Raw genomic sequence first — 25,809 nt, forward strand, 5'->3', positions numbered from 1 at the left:
CTGAACCAGATTGTTCTGGCTCTGCCCACCTGAACCAGATTGTTCTGCTGCTCTGCCCGCCTGAACCAGATTGTTCTGGCTCTGCCCGCCTGAACCAGATTGTTCTGGCTCTGCCCGCCTGAACCAGATTGTTCTGGCTCTGCCCACCTGAACCAGATTGTTCTGGCTCTGCCCGCCTGAACCAGATTGTTCTGGCTCTGCCCGCCTGAACCAGATTGTTCTGGCTCTGCCCACCTGAACCAGATTGTTCTGGCTCTGCCCACCTGAACCAGATTGTTCTGGCTCTGATATTTTTATCAGCTTTCAGGAACTATGGTGGATGTGTAACCAGGCCAGCTCAGCACAAAGCTTGGCTCAGCACAAAGCTTGGCTCAGCACAAAGCTTGGCTCAGCACAAAGCTTGGCTCAGCACAAAGCTTGGCTCAGCACAAAGCTTGGCTCAGCTTAGTAGTGTGAAAAGCCCATTATGACACTTATGTCATTACCACTTCACACACATTTCTCACTCTCTATCCTCTTCACGTTTTCACCACCGTTTCAGCCACAATCCCACGCTGTAATCCCAGGCGTAAAAACCGACTGTCTGATACTGTGTAGGAAGCCATCAGCGACGCGGCTACTCTTACACGATAAGGTTGTCTAGGTCCAATATACCATGGTCTTTCCTGTAGATAAGATTACACTATGATTTCAACACCATTGGTCTGTAAGGACTTTATGGAACCCGATTTTTTTTCTTTATCCGAGTAAACCTGTAGTGTTACATATCGATGGGCATGCTACAGCGATAGCTGATAACACTCCAGTTTACAACTAAAGTACAGATTACACATTTATTTTTACTGCGGAGATGATACCAGTCCGTTTAGCTAAACATCTTTGTACTCAATGTAATGTATTGTTTTTTTTCCTCCAAAAGGGGAATTTTATGGCACAATACCATAAAAGTTATATTTTACTTCTTCTATTTATCATTATCACAATCAACTTTTTTACCCGTTTTGTTTGTATTACAAATATTGTATTAAAATATGGTAATGTATCATTAGATATGTGCAAATTAACTTTTCGGGACGCTGGATTAAGTGAACTGTGAAGTCACACACTATGTCAGTACTGCTCAGTGAGCTGTGAAATCCTGACTAATGGTGACTCAGTCAGATCATAGAGTTGGGGGGAAGCCCTTTTGTTGTGGGGTCTCCTCCCAGTCTTTGGTCTGACCCCAGGGTGAGAGGGCAAGGGGTCCCAAGAGGACTGAGGTGAAGGCAGGGTGGGGGGGGTCCACAGCTGCACAAGTGTCAAGGGTCATATGGGTCGGGCAGAAGGACCAGACAGATGTGGCTAACTTGGATAACTAAAAATGTCTCCTGGACTAATTGGTCTGTCTCCCGTTCTGTCCTGCAGCTTGTGGTCATGTTGACCCTAGCATTCCTCGCCAGGAGGATGAAGCTGGCGGATGGGCAGAAAAGAGTCCCAGGATTACTCAGGTGAGATTCCTTTTATCTTACCCCATATTATAATCTTAGACTTCAACATTTTAAATACCTCTTAATAAAACGGCATCCTAATCCTCCCTTCTGTGGGAAAGTGAATTTACAAACGGAATAGGACTTAAAAAAATAAAAAAAGTATTATTATATTCTCCCCCCCCCTGTTGCATCCTCCTGCCATGACATCATATATCAAACCTGAAGCAGCTTGTTTCTAACATTCTGGTTCTAAATATTTTCCTGTTTTGATCCCCAGCCCAGTGAACTTCCTGGATCACACGCAACACAAAGGCTTAGCTGTAGCAGTGTTTGGAGTGCTGTTCTGCAAACTGTTTGGTCTGGTCATCGCCCCAAACCCTCTTCCCTTCACCACAGACCAAGCCAACAAACGTAAGGAGCTGGAAGATGTAAAAAAAAAATAAAAAGTTAAATGATAGGAAAGAAAGTAGTGTTTTGTTCCACAATTATTAGGAGTTCACAGAGAAACCTATTGTCATTCTTAGATCATTATTTTCTCCTTAAAGGGACACTTCTCTGCTAGACTCTATTTGGAGTGTTTTTCCTGTCCCCCCACATAATATTAGTGATGAAAGGTGTTTCAGACTTGGTGATGAAAGGTGTTTCAGACTTGGTGATGAAAGCTGTTTCAGACTTGGTGACGAAAGCTGTTTCAGACTTAGTGACGAAAGCTGTTTCAGACTTGGTGACGAAAGCTGTTTCAGATATAATACTTAGTGACGAATGCTGTTTCAGATATAATACTTAGTGACGAAAGCTGTTTCAGACATACTACTTAGTGACGAAAGCTGTTTCAGATATAATACTTAGTGACGAAAGCTGTTTCAGACTTAGTGACGAAAGCTGTTTCAGATATAATACTTAGTGACGAAAGCTGTTTCAGACTTGGTGACGAAAGCTGTTTCAGACATAATACTTAGTGACGAAAGCTGTTTCAGACATAATACTTAGTGACGAAAGCTGTTTCAGACATAATACTTAGTGACGAAAGCTGTTTCAGACTTGGTGACGAAAGCTGTTTCAGACTTGGTGACGAAAGCTGTTTCAGACTTGGTGACGAAAGCTGTTTCAGATATAATTATGAACTATAGCGCTATTTTCACATTTTCACTCCAGGAGAGTTCAACCAATGATGTCATTGGTTGGTTGATTGATCCTGCTGTCTGATCTGAAAATGAATGGAGTCATGTTTTGTAGCAACTATTGTGGCCGGTGTGTTTCGCTGACGGCACGATCACGCAAGCAGCGAGTACATACGGTTGTCTGCGTGTGCTGTCCAGCCAAGCAGACAAAAGAAAAGAAAAAAGTCTGTTCTGCAACAAATTTGATCACGGATAGTTCTTACAGGAGAGGGTCGCTGCAGATCAACTGGGACGGTAGCATAGAACACCTGGAACAGGAGGGCAAATGACCAACGAGTAAGTTGTTTTTCTGTTGGTAGCTAGCTAGCAAAATAAGCTCTCTTTTTACACAAGGCGGTGTTGTTCAGTACAGTACAATTTGGTGATCCTTTTGGCCATAACGGGTCTTGCTAGTACCACTACAAGCCAAGCTAGCCATGTTTAGCTAGCTAGCTGTGTTTACTAAACCTGAAATATACTGTCGTCTAATGTTACAGCAGGCTAGTTAATAACTAGCCTAGCTAGCCTCAGTGCCTCTCAATAGGAGCAAAACTGGATAAATGTTTTGATGATGGCGGAGAGTAAAGGAATGACGTTTTGATTTTAATTTGATGTCTCAAATTAGTCTTGGAGTAACTATACATGTGTGTTGTAGCTAGCTAGCTAGCTAGCTAGCTAACATGTGTCTGTGAGAAGTCTCATATTCTACACCATGCTGCTACAGTAGGAATACAGACAGTACACAACGATTGCCCATGAATGCCTAATTGCATTTTCGTCTTTCTCTCACTGTAAGGCGTGCTCCCGGACGTGCTCCTCCACCCCTATACCAGGGGTACCTGCTCCTGCAGACGCCATAAATTTGGTCCGGTATTCTGTAGTGCGTACTGGCGGCAGAGAGGTCAGGCGCAGGAGAGCAAAGACTGTGTTACAACGGCACAGTTTAATGATAAAAATCAACGTGAACAAAAACACAATAATCATAATGGGACACAACCCCAGACATAACGTGCACAAGCACTTACAGTAAACAATATCGGACAAGGACATGTGGGGAACAGAGGGTTAAATACACAAGATGTAATTGATGTGATTGAAACCAGGTGTGTGGGAAGACAAGACAAGACAAAACAAATGGAAAATGAAAGGTTGATCAGCGATGGCCGGAAGACCGGTGACGTCGACCGCCGAACGTTGCCCGAACAACGAGAGGGACCGACTTCGGCGGAAGTCGTGACAGTACCCCCCCTTGACGCGCAGCTCCAGCAGCATAAAAATCAACGTGAACAAAAACACAATAATCATAATGGGACAACCCTGAAACCCTGAAGTAAGGCTGATCGAGACCCCCAGACTTTCCATGATCGCCTCCCAGACTCTCGACGTGAACTGGGGACCCCGATCAGACCCTATATCCTCAGGCACCCCGTAGTGCCGGAAGACGTGTGTAAACAAGGCCTCTGCAGTCTGTAGGGCCGTAGGAAGACCGGGCAGAGGGAGTAGACGACAGGACTTAGAGAAACGATCCACAACGACCAGGATCGCGGTGTTACCCTGTGAGAGGGGAGATCGGTTAGAAAATTCACTGACAGGTGCAACCAAGGCTGTTGTGGAACGGGTAAGGGGTGTAACTTCCATCTGGGCAGGTGTCTAGGAGCCTTACACTGGGCACACACCGAGCAGGAGGAAACATAAACCCTCACGTCCTTAGCCAAGGTGGGCCACCAGTACCTCCCGCTCAAACAGCGCACTGTCCGACCGATCCCAGGATGACCAGAGGAGGGTGACGTGTGACCCAATAGATCAACCAGTTACGAACAGCAGACGGGACATACAGACGCCCAGCGGGACACTGGACGGGAGCGGGCTCTGCACGTAACGCCTGCTCAATGTCCGCGTCCAGCTCCCACACTACCGGCGCCATCAGGCAGGAGGCTGGGATTATGGGAGTGGGATCCATGTGCTGCTCCTCTGTGTCATACAGCCGGGACAATGTGTCTGCCTTCACCTTCTGGGAGCCTGGTCTGTAGGAAAGGGTAAACATAAGACGGGTGAGACGGGTGAAAAACATGGCCCACCTTGCCTGGCGAGGGTTCAATCTCCTCGCTGCCCGGATGTACTCCAGATTGCGGTGGTCAGTCCAGATGAGGAAAGGGTGTTTAGCCCCCTCAAGCCAATGGATCTGGATGGGCCAGCATGGGAGCCGAGGTAAACAGAGCCCTCAGGTGACCAAAAGCCCTGTCTGCCTCAGCCGACCACTGCAAATGCACCAGGCCCCCCTTCAGCAGTGAGGTAATGGGAGCCGCTACCTGACCAAAACCCCGGATAAACCTCCGGTAGTAGTTGGCAAACCCTAAGAATCGCTGCACCTCCTTTACCGTGGTTGGAGTCGGCCAATTACGCACGGCTGAAATGGGGTCACTCTCCATCTCCAACCCTGAGGTGGTAATGCGGTCCCTAGGAAGGAGACAGACTGCTGAAAGAACAGGCATTTCTCAGCTGTGACATACATACTGGTCATGCTCCAACAGGCGATCAAGCACCCTGCGCACCAGGGACACATGCTCGGCGCGTGTAGCGGAGTATATCAGAATGTCATCAATATACACCACTATACCCTGCCCGTGCAGGTCCCTGAAAATCTCGTCTACAAAGGCCTGGAAGACTGATGGAGCATTCATCAACCCGTACGGCATGACGAGGTACTCATAGTGCCCTGAGGTGGTACTGAAAGCCGTCTTCCACTCGTCTCCTTCCCAGAAATGCATCAGGTTGTAAGCGCTCCTGAGATCTAGTTTGGTGAAGACGCGTGCCCCGTGCATTGATTGAATCGCTGTGGCTATGAATGGTAGCGGGTAACTATACCTCACAGTGATCTGATTCAGACCCCGATAGTCAATAGAGGCGCAGACCTCTCTCCTCCTTCTTCACAAAAAAGAAACTCGAGGCGGCAGGTGAAGTGGAGGACCGAATGTAGCATTGACGCAGGGATTTGGAGACATACGTGTCCGTAACCTCCATCTCCGCCTGTGACAGGGGATTCACGTGACCCCTGGGAAGTGCAGCGTCTACCTGGAGATCTATCGCACAGTCCCCTTGTCGATGAGGTGGTAATTGAGTCACCTTCTTTTTAGAGAAGGCGAGAGCCAAATCGGTATATTCAGGGGGAATGTGCACGGTGGAGACCTGATCTGGACTTTCCACCGTAGTAGCACCAACGGAAACCCCTAAACACCTCCCTGAGCACTCTCGCGACCACCCCGTGAGAGCCCTCTGTGGCCAACAAAAAGTGGGGTCATGACAAACTAACCAGGGTAGGCCTAGCACCACGGGAAACGCAGGAGAGTCAATAAAGAAGAGACTAATTATCTCCTTGTGACCCCCCTGCGCCACCATGCAGGGGGACAAAGATTGTACTTTCTGGAGAAATGTCCTCTGGTCTGATGAAACAAAAATAGAACAATTTGGCCATAGTGACTATTGTTATGTTTGGAGGAAATAGGGGGAGGCTTGCAAGCCGAAGAACACCATCCCAACCGTGAAGCACGGGGGTGGCAGCATCATGTTGTGGGGGTGCTTTGCTGCAGGAGGGACTGGTGCACTTCACAAAATAGATGGCATCATGAGGCAGGAAAATTATGTGGATATATTGAAGCAACATCTTAAGACATCAGTCAGGAAGTTAAAGCTTGGTCGTAAATGGGTCTTCCAAAGCTGTTGTAAAATGGCTTAAGGACAACAAAGTCAAGGTATTGGAATGGCCATCACAAAGCCCTGACCTCAATCCTAAAGAACATTTGTGGGCAGAACTGAAAAAGCGTGTACGAGCAAGGAGGCCTACAAACCTGACTCAGTTACACCAGCTCTGTCAGGAGGAATGGGCCAAAATGCACCCAACTTATTGTGGGAAGCTTGTGGAAGGCTACCCGAAACGTTTGACCCAAGTTAAACAATTTAAAGGCAATGCTACCAAATACTTATTGAGTACATGTAAACTTCTGACCCACTGGGAATGTGATGAAAGAAATAAAAGCTGAAATAAATAATTGTCTCTACTATTATTCTGACATTTCACATTCTTAAAATAAAGTGGTGATCCTAACTGACTGAAAACAGGGAATTTTTACTAGGATTACATGTCAGGAATTGTGGAAAAACTGAGTTTAAATGTATTTGGCTAAGGTGTATGTAAACGTCCCACTTCATCTGTATGTATGAGCACCTACAGTTGTGTTGTTGAGTGGACAATCACTGCCAACAATAGAGTGAATAAGCTAGTAGACTATACTAACAGCTCCTTTCCCCCATGTCAAAGAACTGACTGTACGGGTGTGAAAAGTTTGAGGGGCACTTGTCTTGTAGACAGTTTAGTGTATTGGTGCGTTTCTCTTTAACTGTTTTTAAAGTCACCATTGGCCTCATAGTGAAATCCCTGAACGGTTTCCTTCCTCTTCGGCAACTGAGTTAGGAAGGAGGCCTGTATCTTTGGTGACTGGGGGCATTGATGCACCATCCAAAGTGTAATTATTAACTTCAATGTTTGCTTTTTCTTTTTAAATTTGTACCCATCTACCAATAGGTACCCTTCTTTGTGAGGCATTGGAAAACTTCCCTGGTCTTTGTGGTTGAATCTGTGCTTGAAATTCACTGAGGGACCTTACAATTATCTGTATGTGTGGGGTACAGAGATGAGTTAGTCATTCATTAATCATGTTAAACACTATTATTGTACACAGAGTGAGTCCATGCAACTTATTATGTGACTTGTTAAGCAAATCTTTACTCTTGAACTTATTTAGCCTTGCCTTTTTAAGTGTGTTTCATCAGGCCTCTACTCTATTACCATATTATCTACAATGTGTGAAGGCCAGTGACCAACAAAAAAAAATCCAAATTGAATCCATTTTAGATTCAGCCTGTAACGCAACAACATTTTTGAAAAGGTCAAGGGGTGTGAATACTGTCTAAAGGCACTGTGGATCGAAAACTGTTACCAGTGGAAACGAAGACCGTAGCAGGTGACTTCAGCTGTTGTTTTTGAGTACTGTGATTTCCCATTGTAGCCAATTCAATTGTAGATATTCCGTAATCAATTTTTGGAAAATTCAGTTACCGATTTTGTTACAGAATTTTGAGTTTTAATCACTTGGTAATTCATCAACAAAATTGAGATCAGCAAAAACTTTGCTAATTGATAAGTCTACATTTACTTGTTGTTTCTGTGAATTTTTATTATCCTCCTTCCTCACGATGGAGAGAGATGTGAAAATAGCTTAAATATAAATGGATTTTTGGTAACCGTATTTCAAGGCACAAGGTAATGTTTCATAAACGTACACAAGGCGTCACGTCCTGACCAGTAAAGGGGTCATTTGTAATTGTAGTATGGTCACGGTGTGGGGCAGGGGGGTGTTTTGTTTTGTGTGTTTTGGTTCTAGGGGATTTTGGTTCTAGTTTTCTATTTCTATGTTTCATTTTCCCATGTGTGGCCGAGTATGGTTTCCAATCAGAGGCATTTTTTTTTTTTCGTTGTCTCTGATTGGAAACCATATTTAGGCAGCCTGTTTTCCTTTGGGGTTTTGTGGGTGGTTGTTTTTCCGTATAGTCCGTGCACCTTACAACTGTTGTATGTCGTTATGTTATATTTTGTTTAAGTGTTCACTTTACTCTAATAAAAGATGAGCCTTGGTTTGTCCCTTTCGACTCCTGTGACACAAGGCAGAATTTTTTTTTTTTAATCCTAAACTAAATATAAGTGTTGACATTAGTTGGCAGATGTCTTTACAGCAACTTTATTGTGTTTGGATGTATTTCTAATTCCTTTTAAAAACTTCTAGCAGGTGTTTTCTAAGGCCCCTTGTTTCCATCTGTTTGACCAGAAATCAAAGCCTCTTCCTAATTCCTCTTTTTTTTTTAGGGTGGAAAATAGTTTCAATTTATATATGCGTTCCTTTCATTGGACACCCAATTTTATCATGCTTCTATGTACCTCACATGTTGCTGCTCATGGATCCTTTGTGTTGCTGCTCATGGGTCCTTTGTGTTGCTGCTCATGGGTCATTTGTGTTGCTGCTCATGGGTCCATTATGACATATTGCTGCTCATGGGTCCTTTGTGTTGCTGCTCATGGGTCCTTTGTGTTGCTGCTCATGGGTCCTTTGTGTTGCTGCTCATGGGTCCTTTGTGTTGCTGCTCATGGGTCCTTTGTGTTGCTGCTCATGGGTCCTTTGTGTTGCTGCTCATGGATCCTTTGTGTTGCTGCTCATGGATCCTTTGTGTTGCTGCTCATGGGTCCTTTGTGTTGCTGCTCATGGGTCCTTTGTGTTGCTGCTCATGGGTCCTTTAAGATGGAAATGACCTCAAGTCAATAATAACCATTGGGTGATTGGTTGAGGCTTCTTGGGTGCGTGACATTTTACTCTGAGCCCTTACCAAAACACAAAACATGGTGGACAGTTTTTCTCGCCTCGGATCTGAAACCAGTAGTAACCACCAACTTCAATGACAGTTCATTAAAAGACAAATCCAACATTCCCGTGACACAATAACACTGTTAGCTAGCAGGGCTTGCTAGCTAACTACAGTGCTAGCAGGGCTTGCTAGCTAACTACAGTGCTAACAGGGCTTGCTAGCTAACTACAGTGTGTGAGTCATCTCAGCCGTTTACTTGTAAAACAGCTCACCTAGCGAAATGCTAATTTGCGACGCTAGCTAGCTAGCTAACGCGTTAGCTAGACTGCTTCTAGACTCGGGGAGCTTATGAGGGTTCAGGGGAGCCAGTGGGTTGGATGATTCCACCATGGGCAACAACAGCTGGCTACAAATTAGTTTTCAGCCATATGTGTACAACTAATGGTTGGTTTATCCAGTGCCCAGTGAATTTAGAAGGATAGCTACTGACTGAAGTTTAGCTAGACTCTGGAGCCCATGAGCACACTGGTTAGACATGATTACACCACGGGCAACAATAACTGGCGACTATTTAGTTTCCTGTAAAATATGTCAAACGTATTTAGACTCCTTACGTCAGTCTGTAGACTCCTTACGTCAGTCTGTAGACTCCTTACGTCAGTCTGTAGACTCCTTACGTCAGTCTGTAGACTCCTTACGCCAGTCTGTAGACTCCTTGCATCAGTCTGTAGACTCCTTGCATCAGTCTGTAGACTCCTTGCATCAGTCTGTAGACTCCTTGCATCAGTCTGTAGACTCCTTACATCAGTCTGTAGAGTCCCTAAATCAGTCTGTAGACTCCTTACGTCAGTCTGTAGACTCCTTACGTCAGTCTGTAGACTCCTTACGTCAGTCTGTAGACTCCTTACCTTACGTCAGTCTGTAGACTCCTTGCGTCAGTCTGTAGACTCCTTGCGTCAGTCTGTAGACTCCTTGCGTCAGTCTGTAGACTCCTTGCGTCAGTCTGTAGACTCCTTACGCCAGTGTCCGTAGACTCCTTACGCCAGTGTCCGTAGACTCCTTACGCCAGTGTCCGTAGACTCCTTACGCCAGTGTCTGTAGACTCCCCTTACGCCAGTGTCCGTAGACTCCCTACGCCAGGTCCGTAGACTCCTTACGTCAGTGTCCGTAGACTCCTTACGCCAGTGTCCGTAGACTCCTTACGCCAGTGTCTGTAGACTCCTTACGCCAGTGTCCGTAGACTCCTTACGCCAGTGTCCGTAGACTCCTTACGCCAGTGTCCGTAGACTCCTTACGCCAGTGTCCGTAGACTCCTTACGCCAGTGTCCGTAGACTCCCTACGCCAGTGTCCGTAGACTCCCTACGCCAGTGTCCGTAGACTCCTTACGCCAGTGTCCGTAGACTCCTTACGCCAGTGTCCGTAGACTCCTTACGCCAGTGTCCGTAGACTCCCTACGCCAGTGTCCGTAGACTCCCTACGCCAGTGTCCGTAGACTCCTTACGCCAGTGTCCGTAGACTCCTTACGCCAGTGTCCGTAGACTCCTTACGCCAGTGTCCGTAGACTCCTTACGCCAGTGTCCGTAGACTCCCTACGCCAGTCTTTAAAGGCCCAGTAAGTCAACAGAAGCCTACAGATTCATTACTTACAAACAACCAGCTGCAAATTCCATCAAAACTGTATCAGTTTTTAAAGTTCTAACAAGAGTATCATAGATCCAGCAAAGAAGTTTGTAGGTTAGAGTGTAGTATTTACATGTATTTGATTTTTTTTGCACATTTGTCACAGTGGCTTTAGCCACAGAGGGAGCAGGCCTGGGGGGGGAATGCCTTGCAACATATACCTGGGAGGGAAGCAAAGCCAGCATAGCGCAACAAATTACCATGTGAATCTGTTCAGATTGAACAGCTAGCGCGACATCTAAAATGGCTTCATTTTTATTGAACTAGGCAAGTCGGTTAAGAACAAATTCTTATTTTCAATGAGTGCCTACCAGGGAACAGTGGGGGTTAACTGTCTTGTTCAGGGGGCAGAACGACAGATTCGTACCTTGTCAGCTCGGGGGATTTGAACTTGCAGACCTTTACGCTTACTAGTCCAACGCTCTAACCACTAGGCTACCCTGTATAGTTATACAATCATTAACTATTTACATATAATAGACAAATTTATACTCAACCTTTTTAATGGCTTTGAGAATAACAAAAATCTGCATTAAAATATGTCCGCGCTGTACTTTTGTCACTGTGTCATCCTATGAACTGTGTTCATTACCGCTCGCAGCTATATTCTTCTGTAGTGTTTTTTTAATTTACTTTTTTTTTTTATCCCCTTGAGGTAAAAATCCCTCCTTTCATGAAAGAGGACTTGGCCAAGAGGGTGACTGAGAACTTTAATGGATTTTGTAGCTTTATTCTGCCTTGCCAATATGAGGTCTTTCTTCAAGCCTTGTGTCAGTTCTAGACAACCCTGTGGGTCTGTGAAGCATTGTGGAAAGTGAGTCATACTCCTAATCAGATATCACAGTCTGTCTGATTCACTGTTTGATTTACTAGCTTGGGAGTCATTTGAATAGAGAGGCACCTGTTCAATAGAAAAGCTCGAGTGGCTCAGGGGTGTAACAGTCCAATATGTCAACACGACATTCATGCAATAGTTGTTACATAATATGATATATGTTGGGGTTTTTTTCTGCACGTGTCTTTTTTTCTTTTCGACTTTAGCTAAAGCTTTATACACTTTGAATTGATATTACGGAAGACTTTACTAAGCAACCAGTACCCCGCTGTTATACTGGACACACAAGCTCAAACAGCTGAGGCAGGGCGCTGTAGTAACAGCCGAGGGAGGGCGTATCTATAGGATGAAGCCAAATAATGTTTTAGTTTCTTACCTCTGCTTCCTGTTGTGTTTTTTTCCCCCCAGAGTACTGGATTATTGTCTCGTTGTTCTACTACCCTGTTCTGTACTTCCCTCTCCTGGCCTGTGGAACGCTGCGGAACCCCGTGGGGTATGTGCTGGGGTCCCTGCTTTCCTGGGCTCACTTCGGGGTGCTCGTCTGGCAGAAGGCCGACTGCCCCAAGACACCAGAGGTGAGAGAGAGAGTGGATTGTAGTCTGTCCTAACCCTTGAGACAAATTGAGACATGGATTGTGTATGTCTGCCATTCAGAGGGTGAATGGGCAAGACAAAATATTGAAGTGTCTTTGAACGGGGGTATGGTAGTAGGTGCCTTGTTAGTATTTTGTATCTGGATTGGAATATTCTGTATTAATGTAGCATGATATTTATTATATAGAATATGCTGTATTAATGTAGCATGATATTTATTATATAGAATATGCTGTATTAATGTAGCATGATATTTATTATATAGAATATGCTGTATTAATGTAACATGATATTTATTATATAGAATATGCTGTATTAATGTAGCATGACATTTATTATATAGAATATGCTGTATTAATGTAGCATGACATTTATTATATAGAATATGCTGTATTAATGTAGCATGGTATTTATTATATAGAATATTCTGTATTAATGTAGCATGGTATTTATTATATAGAATATGCTGTATTAATGTGGCATGGTATTTATTATATAGAATATGCTGTGTTAATGTAGCATGGTATTTATTATATAGAATTTGCTGTATTAATGTAGCATGGTATTTATTGCTGTATTAATGTAGAGTGGTATTTATTATATAGAATATGCTGTATTAATGTAGAGTGGTATTTATTATATAGAATATGCTTTATTAATGTAGAATGGTATTTATTATATAGAATATGCTGTATTTATTATATAGAATATGCTGTATTAATGTAGCATGGTATTTATTATATAGAATATGCTTTATTAATGTGGCATGGTATTTATTATATAGAATATGCTGTGTTAATGTAGAATGGTATTTATTATATAGAATATGCTGTATTAATGTAGAATGGTATTTATTATATAGAATATGCTGTATTTAATATATAGAATATGCTGTATTAATGTAGCATGGTATTTATTATATAGAATATGCTGTATTTATTATATAGAATATGCTGTATTAATGTAGCATGGTATTTATTATATAGAATATACTTTAATGTGGCATGGTATTTATTATATAGAATATGCTGTGTTAATGTAGAATGGTATTTATTATATAGAATATGCTGTATTAATGTAGAATGGTATTTATTATATAGAATATGCTGTATTTATTATATAGAATATGCTGTATTAATGTAGCATGGTATTTATTATATAGAATATGCTGTGTTAATGTAGCATGGTATTTATTATATAGAATATGCTGTATTAATGTGGCATGGTATTTATTATATAGAATATTCTGTATTAATGTAGCATGGTATTTATTATATAGAATATTCTGTATTAATGTAGCATGGTATTTATTATATAGAATATGCTGTATTAATGAAGCATGGTATTTATTATATAGAATATGCTGTATTAATGTAGCATGGTATTTATTATATAGAATATGCTGTATTAATGTGGCATGGTATTTATTATATAGAATATTCTGTATTAATGTAGCATGGTATTTATTATATAGAATATTCTGTATTAATGTAGCATGGTATTTATTATATAGAATATGCTGTGTTAATGAAGCATGGTATTTATTATATAGAATATGCTGTATTAATGTAGCATGGTATTTATTATATAGAATATGCTGTATTAATGTAGCATGGTATTTATTATATAGAATATGCTGTATTAATGTAGCATGGTATTTATTATATAGAATATGCTGTGTTAATGAAGCATGGTATTTATTATATAGAATATGCTGTATTAATGTGGCATGGTATTTATTATATAGAATATGCTGTATTAATGTGGCATGGTATTTATTATATAGAATATGCTGTATTAATGAGGCATGGTATTTATTATATAGAATATGCTGTATTAATGAAGCATGGTATTTATTATATAGAATATGCTGTATTAATGTAGCATGGTATTTATTATATAGAATATGCTGTATTAATGTAGCATGGTATTTATTATATAGAATATGCTGTATTAATGAAGCATGGTATTTATTATATAGAATATGCTGTATTAATGTAGCATGGTATTTATTATATAGAATATTCTGTATTAATGTAGCATGAAACTGTCCAATCACCCTCAGGTTTAATGGGCTTCAGAGATTGGTGTGTCTTTCTCTCACAGGCTGAGATCTTACAAAGGCTGCTGACACACACACACACACACACACACACACACACACACACACACACACACACACACACACACACACACACACACACACACACACACACACACACACACACACACACACACAGAGAGAGAGACACACAAACCTACAAAGCCTTGACATCTTTATTCACTGTCGCGTTCCATCTGTCCCCAACCCAGAGGTGTCTCAGAGCCTTAGCTCTGCATGTCCGTGTCTGATTTTCAATGCTGCTTTTCTTCTCTGGCTCTCCATAACGCTGTAGCTCTCGCTGTTGCTAAGCACTGAGCAAATTGCACAACAAAAAAAAACGTAATACCTATTGATTTGAAGTGGACAAAGGAATGTCTGTCTGATTTTGTCCATTGACTGTGGTGTTGTCGGTTTGCTTCTCTGGGGACCTGCTGTAGCTTGAGGCCTTGCTACCCACTCTTAATTTTTTTCAATTCATTTCCATTCAATACAACTTTATTTGAGTTGAATTGAAAAGGGCTGGAATGTAAGTCTCGACGTCTCCAGGATTTATCTGCTCTGAATGATCAAGCCTCAGAACGATTAGTCTCATGGCCCTCCAACACTTGGTAGACAATAGTCATGTTTTTTTGGGGGGTGTTTCTGTGTTGAATGGTCAGAGTTTGTCTGCGTTTCTGTACTGAATTGTCAAGGACTCAGAACATTTTAATTCTGCCTGTTGTCACAGTTAATTTCTGACAGACAGGGAACCCCTGGGCTAGCCAGCCTAAACCACATGGAGTAATGTTTTTATCGCAGCAGTGGTCTGGCACAAACCAGACCATCAGACCGGATTAGAGAGGGCACGGGACAGAAAACTGTGCTGTTGTCCAAGCCATAGTCCTAGAAATTGTATTACTATCTAGAATGTATTGCTGCCTAGAATGTATTGCTGCCTAGAATGTATTGCTGCCTAGAATGTATTGCTGCCTAGAATGTATTGCTACCCAGAATGTATTGCTACCCAGAATGTATTGCTATCTATAAGCCATATTTCTGTCTGTAAGCCATATTTCTGTCTGTAATACAGATCTATAAGCCATTTTTCTGTCTGTATTGCAGATCTATAAGTTATACTTCTGTCTGTATTGCAGATCTATAAGTTATACTTCTGTCTGTATTGCAGATCTATAAGTCATACTTCTGTCTGTATTGCAGATCTATAAGTCATACTTCTGTCTGTATTGCAGATCTATAAGTCATACTTCTGTCTGTATTGCAGATCTATAAGTCATACTTCTGTCTGTATTGCAGATCTATAAGTACTACTCCCTGTTGGCCAGCCTGCCCCAGATCTGTTGCCTGGCCTTCCTCAGTTTCCAGTATCCTCTGCTGCTGTTCAAGGGCTTGAAGAGGACAGAGAAAACCACCGCTGGCGAGGTGAGTGGGCTGAGAGACCAGCCCTGTGTGAGTGGGCTGAGAGACCAGCCCTGTGTGAGTGGGCTGAGAGACCAGCCCTGTGTGAGCGGGCTGAGAGACCAGCCCTGTGTGAGCGGGCTGAGAGACCAGCCCTGTGTGAGCGGGCTGAGAGACCAGCCCTGTGTGAGCGGGCTGAGAGACCAGCCCTGTGTGACTGGGCTGAGAGACCAGCCCTGTGCGAGCGGGCTGAGAGACTCCTCCATTCCACCTTCCTATCCCTTCATCCTAGGCATCAGTGAAATTAACCCCTTGAAGGAGAGAAACTCTGCTTAGTTAGCAGCACATTTCTCCGGCCCAAGTAGCGGGTTGCTACTAAATCAAGCAGCTTACTGTGTTAATACAATCAGGCAGAGTCTACACAGGTAGACCAGAGGTTAACTCTCCGCACAGGTAGACCGGGGGTTAACTCTCCGCACAGGTAGACCGGGGGTTAACTCTCCGCACAGGTAGACCGGGGGTTAACTCTCCACACAGGTAAACCGGGGGTTAACTCTCCACACAGGTAGACCGGGGGTTAACTCTCCACACAGGTAGACCGGGGGTTAAGTCTCCACACAGGTAGACCGGGGGTTACCTCTCCACACAGGTAGACCGGGGGTTAACTCTCCACACAGGTAGACCGGGGGTTAACTCTCCACACAGGTAGACCGGGGTTAACTCTCCACACAGGTAGACCGGGGTTAACTCTCCACACAGGTAGACCGGGGTTAACTCTCCACACAGGTAGACCGGGGGTTAACTCTCCACACAGGTAGACCGGGGGTTAACTCTCCACACAGGTAGACCGGGGGTTAACTCTCCACACAGGTAGACCGGGGGTTAACTCTCCACACAGGTAGACCGGGGGTTAACTCTCCACACAGGTAGACCGGGGGTTAACTCTCCACACAGGTAGACCGGGGGTTAACTCTCCACACAGGTAGACCAGAGGATTAGGTAGCATCCCAATATAGACTTCAGTGTGACTTGTTTCAGTTGAGGCTGGCTTTCAGTTAGACAGATGTACATCCCAGCAAACATATATTTTAGTCCCAAAACTGTACTTTTTTGTTTAAAAAACATTCTAGAAATCATGAATTAGATTTATTTTCCAGCACCAGATTAAGGAGTCAGGGTTTTGGGCCGTCACCTCTCAATAGAAATATGTCTATAAACAATGACTTTGTATTATATAAATATGTGTTTTTTTTATTGCCTTGGATTGAATGAGAACACATGATGTAAAAAGAAAATATCCTACATTTGGAGTATAACTGTTTGTTTTGGGGGCTGCAATTTGCACCACTTCTGCAGATTTCCCCCCCACATATGGAGAACAGGGTGCCCCCTGGGACACAGTCCTGGTCGTAGTAATCTGCTCTGATGTAATTGGTTTAGGTTATGCTACTGATCAGGTTATGAATGACAGGTTGTGTGGTCGTGACCGCTGATAGGCCAAACACATTCAGACTGGCCTTGAGGTCGTGACCGCTGATAGGCCAAACACATTCAGACTGGCCTTGAGGTCGTGACCGCTGATAGGCCAAACACATTCAGACTGGCCTTGAGGTCGTGACCGCTGATAGGCCAAACACATTCAGACTGGCCTTGAGGTCGTGACCGCTGATAGGCCAAACACATTCAGACTGGCCTTGAGGTCGTGACCGCTGATAGGCCAAACACATTCAGACTGGCCTTGAGGTCGTGACCGCTGATAGGCCAAACACATTCAGACTGGCCTTGAGGTCGTGACCGCTGATAGGCCAAACACATTCAGACTGGCCTTGAGGTCGTGACCGCTGATAGGCCAAACACATTCAGACTGGCCTTGAGGTCGTGACCGCTGATAGGCCAAACACATTCAGACTGGCCTTGAGGTCGTGACCGCTGATAGGCCAAACACATTCAGACTGGCCTTGAGGTCGTGACCGCTGATAGGCCAAACACATTCAGACTGGCCTTGAGGTCGTGACCGCTGATAGGCCAAACACATTCAGACTGGCCTTGAGGTCGTGACCGCTGATAGGCCAAACACATTCAGACTGGCCTTGAGGTCGTGACCGCTGATAGGCCAAACACATTCAGACTGGCCTTGAGGTCGTGACCGCTGATAGGCCAAACATCCTGTGTGTTTTATTACTACAGGACAACATCCTGTGTTTTATTACTACAGGACAACATCCTGTGTGTTTTATTACTACAGGACAACATCCTGTGTGTTTTATCACTACAGGACAACATCCTGTGTGTTTTATCACTACAGGACAACATCCTGTGTGTTTTATCACTACAGGACAACATCCTGTGTGTTTTATCACTACAGGACAACATCCTGTGTGTTTTATCACTACAGGACAACATCCTGTGTGTTTTATCACTACAGGACAACATCCTGTGTGTTTTATCACTACAGGACAACATCCTGTGTGTTTTATCACTACAGGACAACATCCTGTGTGTTTTATCACTACAGGACAACATCCTGTGTGTTTTATCACTACAGGACAACATCCTGTGTGTTTTATCACTACAGGACAACATCCTGTGTGTTTTATCACTACAGGACAACATCCTGTGTGTTTTATCACTACAGGACAACATCCTGTGTGTTTTATTACTACAGGACAACATCCTGTGTGTTTTATCACTACAGGACAACATCCTGTGTGTTTTATCACTACAGGACAACATCCTGTGTGTTTTATCACTACAGGACAACATCCTGTGTGTTTTATCACTACAGGACAGCATCCTGTGTGTTTTATTACTACAGGACAACATCCTGTGTGTTTTATTACTACAGGACAACATCCTGTGTGTTTTATCACTACAGGACAACATCCTGTGTGTTTTATTACTACAGGACAACATCCTGTGTGTTTTATCACTACAGGACAACATCCTGTGTGTTTTATCACTACAGGACAACATCCTGTGTGTTTTATTACTACAGGACAACATCCTGTGTGTTTTATCACTACAGGACAACATCCTGTGTGTTTTATTACTACAGGACAACATCCTGTGTGTTTTATCACTACAGGACAACATCCTGTGTGTTTTATCACTACAGGACAACATCCTGTGTGTTTTATTACTACAGGACCTGAGCAGCAGCTACTACAATGACTACGTCAAGAATATACTAAAGAAGAAGAAGGCTTCCAAAACCAGGTCAGAATCATTGCTTTGTTACCACACGGACCTTTGATGAGCTATGACATCTCTAGAAGCAGAGGGTTTCTGGCCAGGAAGCTAGCGAATGCTGCCAACAGACAGGGTTAGGATTAGGGATGCATTCAGTAACTGGCAGGAAAAACACCTTTTTATAAATAGCATGCAAATTACTAGTTGGAGGTGTTTCACCTTCCAAACCAGTTTAGAAAGAGGAACCTTATTCGAGCTGATACGCTTTTTATATCAGATAGTCCTTTTTCCAATGGAGCTCGAAATATGCCAGACACCATGCACCTAACATGAATATCCATTATAGTAACCCATCCTGGCCAGACACCATGCACCTAACATGAATATCCATTATAGTAACCCATCCTGGCCAGACACCATGCACCTAACATGAATATCCATTATAGTAACCCATCCTGGCCAGACACCATGCACCTAACATGAATACCCATTATAGTAACCCATCCTGGCCAGACACCATGCACCTAACATGAATATCCATTATAGTAACCCATCCTGGCCAGACACCATGCACCTAACATGAATATCCATTATAGTAACCCATCCTGGCCAGACACCATGCACCTAACATGAATATCCATTATAGTAACCCATCCTGGCCAGACACCATGCACCTAACATGAATATCCATTATAGTAACCCATCCTGGCCAGACACCATGCACCTAACATGAATATCCATTATAGTAACCCATCCTGGCCAGACACCATGCACCTAACATGAATATCCATTATAGTAACCCATCCTGGCCAGACACCATGCACCTAACATGAATATCCATTATAGTAACCCATCCTGGCCAGACACCATGCACCTAACATGAATATCCATTATAGTAACCCATCCTGGCCAGACACCATGCACCTAACATGAATATCCATTATAGTAACCCATCCTGGCCAGACACCATGCACCTAACATGAATATCCATTATAGTAACCCATCCTGGCCAGACACCATGCACCTAACATGAATATCCATTATAGTAACCCATCCTGGCCAGACACCATGCACCTAACATGAATATCCATTATAGTAACCCATCCTGGCCAGACACCATGCACCTAACATGAATATCCATTATAGTAACCCATCCTGGCCAGACACCATGCACCTAACATGAATATCCATTATAGTAACCCATCCTGGCCAGACACCATGCACCTAACATGAATATCCATTATAGTAACCCATCCTGGCCAGACACCATGCACCTAACATGAATATCCATTATAGTAACCCATCCTGGCCAGACACCATGCACCTAACATGAATATCCATTATAGTAACCCATCCTGGCCAGACACCATGCACCTAACATGAATATCCATTATAGTAACCCATCCTGGCCAGACACCATGCACCTAACATGAATATCCATTATAGTAACCCATCCTGGCCAGACACCATGCACCTAACATGAATACCCATTATAGTAACCCATCCTGGCCAGACACCATGCACCTAACATGAATATCCATTATAGTAACCCATCCTGGCCAGACACCATGCACCTAACATGAATACCCATTATAGTAACCCATCCTGGCCAGACACCATGCACCTAACATGAATATCCATTATAGTAACCCATCCTGGCCAGACACCATGCACCTAACATGAATATCCATTATAGTAACCCATCCTGGCCAGACACCATGCACCTAACATGAATATCCATTATAGTAACCCATCCTGGCCAGACACCATGCACCTAACATGAATATCCATTATAGTAACCCATCCTGGCCAGACACCATGCACCTAACATGAATATCCATTATAGTAACCCATCCTGGCCAGACACCATGCACCTAACATGAATATCCATTATAGTAACCCATCCTGGCCAGACACCATGCACCTAACATGAATATCCATTATAGTAACCCATCCTGGCCAGACACCATGCACCTAACATGAATATCCATTATAGTAACCCATCCTGGCCAGACACCATGCACCTAACATGAATATCCATTATAGTAACCCATCCTGGCCAGACACCATGCACCTAACATGAATATCCATTATAGTAACCCATCCTGGCCAGACACCATGCACCTAACATGAATATCCATTATAGTAACCCATCCTGGCCAGACACCATGCACCTAACATGAATATCCATTATAGTAACCCATCCTGGCCAGACACCATGCACCTAACATGAATATCCATTATAGTAACCCATCCTGGCCAGACACCATGCACCTAACATGAATATCCATTATAGTAACCCATCCTGGCCAGACACCATGCACCTAACATGAATATCCATTATAGTAACCCATCCTGGCCAGACACCATGCACCTAACATGAATATCCATTATAGTAACCCATCCTGGCCAGACACCATGCACCTAACATGAATATCCATTATAGTAACCCATCCTGGCCAGACACCATGCACCTAACATGAATATCCATTATAGTAACCCATCCTGGCCAGACACCATGCACCTAACATGAATATCCATTATAGTAACCCATCCTGGCCAGACACCATGCACCTAACATGAATATCCATTATAGTAACCCATCCTGGCCAGACACCATGCACCTAACATGAATATCCATTATAGTAACCCATCCTGGCCAGACACCATGCACCTAACATGAATATCCATTATAGTAACCCATCCTGGCCAGACACCATGCACCTAACATGAATATCCATTATAGTAACCCATCCTGGCCAGACACCATGCACCTAACATGAATATCCATTATAGTAACCCATCCTGGCCAGACACCATGCACCTAACATGAATATCCATTATAGTAACCCATCCTGGCCAGACACCATGCACCTAACATGAATATCCATTATAGTAACCCATCCTGGCCAGACACCATGCACCTAACATGAATATCCATTATAGTAACCCATCCTGGCCAGACACCATGCACCTAACATGAATATCCATTATAGTAACCCATCCTGGCCAGACACCATGCACCTAACATGAATATCCATTATAGTAACCCATCCTGGCCAGACACCATGCACCTAACATGAATATCCATTATAGTAACCCATCCTGGCCAGACACCATGCACCTAACATGAATATCCATTATAGTAACCCATCCTGGCCAGACACCATGCACCTAACATGAATATCCATTATAGTAACCCATCCTGGCCAGACACCATGCACCTAACATGAATATCCATTATAGTAACCCATCCTGGCCAGACACCATGCACATACATGTTCTAGAATAGAGCGTTCTTTCCAGAGTCATTCCATGGAGCGTTCTAGAATAGAGCGTTCTTTCCAGAGTCATTCCATGGAGCGTTCTAGAATAGAGCGTTCTTTCCAGAGTCATTCCATGGAGCGTTCTAGAATAGAGCGTTCTTTACAGAGTCATTCCATGGAGCGTTCTAGAATAGAGCGTTCTTTCCAGAGTCATTCCATGGAGCGTTCTAGAATAGAGCGTTCTTTACAGAGTCATTCCATGGAGCGTTCTAGAATAGAGCGTTCTTTACAGAGTCATTCCATGGAGCGTTCTAGAATAGAGCGTTCTTTCCAGTCATTCCATGGAGCGTTCTAGAATAGAGCGTTCTTTCCAGAGTCATTCCATGGAGCGTTCTAGAATAGAGCGTTCTTTCCAGAGTCATTCCATGGAGCGTTCTAGAATAGAGCGTTCTTTCCAGAGTCATTCCATGGAGCGTTCTAGAATAGAGCGTTCTTTCCAGAGTCATTCCATGGAGCGTTCTAGAATAGAGCGTTCTTTCCAGAGTCATTCCATGGAGCGTTCTAGAATAGAGCGTTCTTTCCAGAGTCATTCCATGGAGCGTTCTAGAATAGAGCGTTCTTTCCAGAGTCATTCCATGGAGCGTTCTAGAATAGAGCGTTCTTTCCAGAGTCATTCCATGGAGCGTTCTAGAATAGAGCGTTCTTTCCAGAGTCATTCCATGGAGCGTTCTAGAATAGAGCGTTCTTTCCAGAGTCATTCCATGGAGCGTTCTAGAATAGAGCGTTCTTTCCAGAGTCATTCCATGGAGCGTTCTAGAATAGAGCGTTCTTTCCAGAGTCATTCCATGGAGCGTTCTAGAATAGAGCGTTCTTTCCAGAGTCATTCCATGGAGCGTTCTAGAATAGAGCGTTCTTTCCAGAGTCATTCCATGGAGCGTTCTAGAATAGAGCGTTCTTTACAGAGTCATTCCATGGAGCGTTCTAGAATAGAGCGTTCTTTCCAGAGTCATTCCATGGAGCGTTCTAGAATAGAGCGTTCTTTACAGAGTCATTCCATGGAGCGTTCTAGAATAGAGCGTTCTTTCCAGAGTCGTTCCATGGAGCGTTCTAGAATAGAGCGTTCTTTCCAGAGTCGTTCCATGGAGCGTTCTAGAATAGAGCGTTCTTTCCAGAGTCGTTCCATGGAGCGTTCTAGAATAGAGCGTTCTTTCCAGAGTCGTTCCATGGAGCGTTCTAGAATAGAGCGTTCTTTCCAGAGTCGTTCCATGGAGCGTTCTAGAATAGAGCGTTCTTTCCAGAGTCGTTCCATGGAGCGTTCTAGAATAGAGCGTTCTTTCCAGAGTCGTTCCATGGAGCGTTCTAGAATAGAGCGTTCTTTCCAGAGTCGTTCCATGGAGCGTTCTAGAATAGAGCGTTCTTTCCAGAGTCGTTCCATGGAGCGTTCTAGAATAGAGCGTTCTTTCCAGAGTCGTTCCATGGAGACAGTCTCACTGAAACATCTCCACAGAAAGGAAAAGTCCCGCTGTTAATGTTGTTGATCCACTAACCTAATTGACAGACTGAAAAGAAGGAAGCCTGTACAGAATAAAAATATTGCAAAACATGCAATGAGAGGAGGATAAGAGAACGGGAGGAGAGGAGAACGGGAGGAGAGGAGAAGGAGGAGAGGAGGAAAGGAGGAGAGGGAGAGGAGGACGGGAGGACGGGAGGAGAGGAGGACGGGAGGAGAGGAGGACGGGAGGAGAGGAGGATTGGAAAGGTTGTTGAATAGTTTTTCTGATGGCATCACTGTGACTCACAGGAGATACAGTATTTCCTATTGGCTGGAAACCCTTTGGGCTTTACCCAGGAAGTGACCACACAGGGAGATATGATCATACAGTAGGAAGATTATGTCACAGTTACATAGGAACAATATGTGTTCTGTATGGACATGGGTCATGATGTCATCCATTCACAGAGCATGTTACATTGTTGTCTTTGATCTAAAAAGCATTTAAAAACACAATCGGTACAGAGCTTTCAGAAGGTATTCACACCCATTGACTTATTTCACATTCTGTTTTTGTTACACCCTTAATTCAAAATGGATTAAATCTTTTTATTTTCCAACAATATACACACACAATACCCCATAATGACAAAGTGAAACATGTTTTTAATAATTAGTGTATGGGATAAAAACAAAATGTGCACCTCTTGGGGTCCCGAGGACCGAGTTTGGGAAACGCTGTCTTAATGTTTTGCATACTCAGTGTATATGAGTCTTTGGTTGCGTTTACTCAGATACAGCTGATCTGATTGGACAAAAGACCCATTTGGGGAAAAGAAAAATATTAAAATTGGGAAAGACAGAGTGAGAGTCGAAACACCAGGTCCAGGACAAGTGAACAGGTCAGGGTTCGAAAGCCGCAGGCAGAACAGGAGAAACTGGATCAGCAGCACGACCAGGTGAACTGGGGGCAGCCAGGAGTCATCAGGTCATGTAGTTTGCAATAATAGTGTTTAATATGATTTTTGAATGACGACCTCATCTCTGTACACCACATACAATTATCTGTAAGGTCCAGTGGTGTAAAATACTTCAGTAAAAATACTTTAAAGTACTACTTAAGTAGTTTTTGGGGGTATCTGTACTTTACTTTACTATTTATATGTTTAACAATTTTTACTGTTACTTCACTACATTCCTAAAGAACTTAATGTACTTTTTACTCCATCCATTTTTCCTGACACCCAAAACTAATCATTACATTTTGAATGCTTAGCAGCACAGAAAAATGGTCCAATTCACACACCTATGAAGAGAACATCCCTGGTCATCCCTACTGCCTCCGACCTGACCGACTCACTAAACACAAATGTTTAGTTTGTAAATTATGTCTGAGTGTTGGTGTGCCCCTGGCTATCGTTTGCTTAACATAAGAAATGTGAAAAGATGTATACTGTTACTATTGATGCTTAAGTATATTCAAAACCGAAAACGTTTTACTTTTACTTAAGTAGTATTTACCTGGTTAACTTTCATTTTTACTTGAGTCATTTTCTATTGTATCTTTACTTTTACTCAAGTATGACAATTGAGGGCTTTTTCCACCACTGGTAAGGTCCCTCTGTCGAGCAATGAATTTCAAACACAGATTCAACCACAAAGAGTTTTTCCAATGCCTCGCAAAGAAGGGTACCTATTGGTAGATGGGTAAAAAAAAAAGAAGCAGACTTGAATATCCTTTTGCGCATGGTGAAGTTAATAATTACACTATGGATGGTTTATCAATACACCCAGTCACTACAAAGATGCAGGCGTCCTTCTTTAATCAGTTGCCGGAGAGGAAGGAAACTGCTCATGGTTTTCACAATGAGGACAATGGTGATTTTAAAACGGTTACAGAGTTTAATTGCTGTGATAGGAGAGAACTGAGGAATGGATCAACAACATTGTAGTTACTCCACAATACTAACCTAAATGACAGACCTGAAAAGAAGGAAGCCTGTACAGAATACAAAATATTGCAAAACATGCTTTCTGAGTCCACGTCCCGACGAATGGAGGCTGTTCAACTGAATAACATTCTTAATGAATGTTTTGTACGCTTCGGTGTAAGTAACCCGTCTGTCTCTTCCCTCAGTACAAGCACAGAGAAGCCCACACTGGTGGAGAGGATAACTGATGCAGTTAAGTCCTATATCTACACACCAGAGGAA

The 25,809-nt window shown here is 43.2% G+C and overlaps 1 protein-coding gene across 2 annotated transcripts in view; it reads left to right on the forward strand.

Moving 5' to 3' along the window:
• LOC106584863 (signaling receptor and transporter of retinol STRA6) overlaps positions 1-25,809 on the forward strand; it is a 66,453-nt gene that overhangs the window by 16,966 nt on the left and 23,678 nt on the right. The window contains exons 4-9 of one of the 2 annotated variants that reach the window (XM_045706234.1): positions 1,405-1,487; positions 1,747-1,880; positions 11,965-12,131; positions 15,548-15,673; positions 18,765-18,865; positions 25,734-25,809. The exon at positions 25,734-25,809 is cut by the window's right edge and continues 1 nt beyond it. In XM_045706234.1, the coding sequence (XP_045562190.1) occupies positions 1,405-1,487; positions 1,747-1,880; positions 11,965-12,131; positions 15,548-15,673; positions 18,765-18,865; positions 25,734-25,809 (687 nt within the window). The remainder of the gene's footprint in view (positions 1-1,404; positions 1,488-1,746; positions 1,881-11,964; positions 12,132-15,547; positions 15,674-18,764; positions 18,866-25,733) is intronic. The other variant, XM_045706235.1, reaches the window with a different exon arrangement.

The sequence above is a fragment of the Salmo salar genome, chromosome ssa23 (assembly GCF_905237065.1).
Source record: "Salmo salar chromosome ssa23, Ssal_v3.1, whole genome shotgun sequence".
Lineage (NCBI taxonomy): Eukaryota > Metazoa > Chordata > Actinopteri > Salmoniformes > Salmonidae > Salmo > Salmo salar.